This window comes from Siphateles boraxobius, unplaced genomic scaffold (genome assembly GCF_051911475.1).
Source record: "Siphateles boraxobius isolate OS27281-9 unplaced genomic scaffold, OSU_SipBor_1 2, whole genome shotgun sequence".
Classification (NCBI taxonomy): domain Eukaryota; kingdom Metazoa; phylum Chordata; class Actinopteri; order Cypriniformes; family Leuciscidae; genus Siphateles; species Siphateles boraxobius.
In genome coordinates this window covers 3,956,318-3,960,042 of record NW_027508810.1, presented here as the reverse complement: position 1 = coordinate 3,960,042, position 3,725 = coordinate 3,956,318, and the positions used below count along the sequence as shown (strand labels likewise).

General features: G+C 34.3%; 1 protein-coding gene across 1 annotated transcript; it reads left to right on the top strand.

Annotated features, from left to right (window-relative positions):
* Positions 1 to 383: 383 nt before the first annotated feature.
* sh2d1ab (SH2 domain containing 1A duplicate b) lies at positions 384 to 1,831 on the top strand. Its single transcript, XM_077235693.1, has 3 exons — positions 384 to 561; positions 760 to 823; positions 1,583 to 1,831. Exons 1-3 carry the CDS (start codon positions 425 to 427, stop codon positions 1,706 to 1,708), a joined length of 327 nt encoding a protein of 108 aa, XP_077091808.1. The 5' UTR covers positions 384 to 424; the 3' UTR covers positions 1,709 to 1,831.
* The last annotated feature ends 1,894 nt before the right edge of the window (positions 1,832 to 3,725 follow it).

Genomic DNA, 3,725 nt, shown 5'->3' with positions numbered 1-3,725 from the left:
GTGAAAGCAGCTAGAAAATCAATATAATTGTAATGATTTATTGTGTGGACCTACTGTGTGAAACATAAAGGGATCTTTGAATTCTGTTTTGCACCATTCTGTAATAATGCCATTGTCTGATGGCAGTGTGTGTTATATATTAACAATTTCAAAAACAAAAAATAATGACACCATTGTGCAGCACTAATTTGTAAAGTATAATTTCAGTAGCACATCCAGATATCTGCATGGCAGTTGAACTCTAGATGAACTGATATTACCAATTACTAATGTTCCACTGGCATTTTGCATGCATTTGCTATTGTTGCAGAAATTGTCTTATTTTTTGAAGAGCTTATTTCCTGCCTTGTTTCATCATTTCCTGCCAAAGGGACAAATATCACTTGCTGGTAGTGATTGCCTGAGAAACAATGCATGCAGCACAATGGAATCGCTTTCTGTTTATCATGGGGCCATCAATCGAGAAATGTGTGAGATGCGTCTGTGTGAAGCGGGCAAAGATGGGAGCTATTTAATTCGAGACAGTGAGAGCGTTCCTGGAGCCTACTGCCTCTGTGTCCTGTAAGTCCTCAAGAAATCTCTGCATTTTCTGGAGCTTTAAGCTCATTTCAAGCGTGTCACTCGAGTTAACGCAAAACTTCACAATTACAAATTGTTAAGTCAAAATTTTAATTTGAACTGGACACGTACAATTTCAAACGAGCAAGTTCTATTTATTGGCCTTTGCTTTTATTATTCTGTGATTTCTCACACTGCCAGGTGTAAAGGTTTTGTCTACACGTACCGGCTCCAGAAAGACACAGCGGGCTCCTGGGCGGCTGAGGTGAGGATCTTGAACGCAAGAACAAAATGACACATTTAAAGACACAATAAAAAAGGAAACATCATATGCAACATCGGATATTATTATTGAAATATGATTAGCTTACAATTTTCTACTTTTGAAAATTGTGACAGTTAGCCCGATAATTATAAATCCTTCATTGCTTTTCTTTTAGTATTTTAACCACAGCTAAATTTAAGTAGAGCGTTTTTTTTTTTAGACAACTAAATTATGATGAGTGCTGGAGACACAAATTGGCTTATTTTCCAATGAAAAGCAACCATTTAAAAATAGTTTCTTCTGCAATACACATATGTATCATGTGTAACTAGATATTTTGTAAATCTGTCAGAAGTAATTGATGAGGATAACATTACAAAACTGTGTGTTTCCTGAAAATGACTCAAATGTAGAGTTATGAAACGGCTGTGGAAAGGTCTTGTTTGCTTGGGCTGAGATTTAAGTGATTTTACAGAGAGAAATCTCTCAGCTCTAACATCTATAAGGCCAACTTCTCATTTTGAGACTGCGTGACATTATATCTATAGATCTTATATAGATCAAATTAAAGAAATATGGGTGCTCACATGTATACACGTATACCCATGTGTATTTGGACTATTTCTGATTTACAGGTTTGAGTTGATCTGCCTTAGGTCACGGGTCCTTGCAAATAGATTATACTGATGTTGCTGTAATGCTGTTATTGTTGTTGTTGGTTTGTTTATTTATTCGTTTTTTGTTTTTTGTTTTTTACAGACAGCACCGGGTCAGACTAAACGCTTGTTCCGAAAAGTCAAGAATTTGATAAGTGCCTTTGAGAAACCAGACCAGGGCATCGCTATTCCCCTCCTCTATCCCGTAACTGTCCAGAAGTTCTGCTAGAACATTCCTCATCACCATCCTTAAACCAACTAATCAATCTACAAGCATCTTTATGCTGTTTCATAATAACATGGATTTGTACATATAAAAGGATTTGTATAAAAGAAAAAAGGAAAATCTTAATTTGTAAAGAATGTTTTAATGTGGGAAATTCTGAAAGCTTAATCTCAAATGTATTTAATACTGTGATCAATGGTCAAATATCAGGGTTTTTTTTAATCCTATACTTAATCCGTTACTCCTTTCCCAGATATTTGGGATTTTTTTTTGTAGATTATTATCATACATATGTATATATGCTGCAGTATTTCAACTTCATCTCAGTAAGTTTGGAATTCCTAAAGTATAATTTGAATTTGAATAGATAACTGAATAAATACTGGTAATATCATTTTTTTGTGTGTTGACTTATAATAAATCACACATTATGAGTTAATAATACTCGACTTGAACTGACTTGGACTATTTCTATTTAAAAATACTAATTAATAATTTAATAATAATTAATAATTTAATAATAATTAATAATTATATTTCAAATGTTTAATAAAACAGAAATTATTCAATAAAACAGACTTAACCAGACAAATATAACCTCAGCACACCAGATTATTCAGTCAGTAATATTTTTTTTGTGCCAAAATAATATTTTTCTGTAGAATGTGATCACTATCATTTTTTTGATAATTCAGCTTGACATTTTTGATTAATTATTACAACACATTTAGAAACAGGAAGTCTTTTGTGAAGACTTATTCGGGTACACTTTATTGTCCTTGCTACACATGGTACACATGCTACATGTAGTTATTGTAGTACTGTAATAACTTTAAATGATGCATAATTAAATGCAACTAAACTAAACCAAACCATTAACCCTATAATAAGTACAGTTAGTTAATTATCATTTCTTTACTTGTATAATTACACTGTAACACTGTAACCTTAAAATAAAGTGTAACCGCTTTTTCCAACAAACTCTTTCTAATCTCTTTTTTTTTTATGAAGTGAATGTTGAAACGCTCTATGTGTGCCAAGTGCCTACAATTCTTTCAACGCATTGCATGTTGCCGATAATGAATAAAGGAATGGTTCACCCGAACAGCGTCTGTGCCACGAGCGGGACCCAGGGGGGATTCCAACACCCAGTAATCGTAAATGACCAGACACATTGAGTGCTCGGTACTGACCCTACACCCATGAAATCTGTCATTCTGTTTTTCTGCTAAATGCAAAAGAAGATATTTTGAAGAACTTCTGGGTCCAAATAACATTAGACCCCATAAAAGTATCTCAGGAAGATATAAATATCTTCTTTTGAGTCAAACTAAAGAAATAAATCTATAGGCCTACCAGTTTGGAACAACACGAGGGAGAGTAAATCATGACAAAATGTTCATTTTTGGACAAAGTCATTTTCCAGCTTGAAGAAAGTAATTTGTGTGACTTCCATTGATGTTGAAGAGCAACGTGGAGGACAGCGGCTGAGTCCACACCAGAGACCTGAGAGCACAGGGTGAAAAGTGTGAGAGGTCACTACAGGGGCATTTCCTCCAGAGGCGAGGGAGGCAGTGCCTCCACACAAAAAAAGGAAGAGAAAATAATCCATAAAAATAAAACAACACAAATATTACAAAATGTGACATAAATACGTGTATTAATCACTTGTTTTTCTAAAGTAACACTGTTCAACAGCAACACCCGCAGGTAAAGTTACAGCGGGATGCCACGTCTCCCGTGCCTCCCCTGAGCCCATTGAGCTTTAACATTAAGTTTTGAGTTTGAGAAGTTTCAAAAAAAATTATATTCAATAAATAGACATATTTGTAGTGGATGCTATGCTTTTGAACACTTTTCCTGTGGCATGCTGTGTTTAAATGCAGAGAGAAATGCTTATCATGATAATAGCAGATTGTCTGAGAAAATATTTTCTTGCAAATAATGCACAACAAGGCCTATGTGTTCCATTAAAAGTATAAATCAATTAAAAATACTATTTGACCAGTGGTTAAGATTG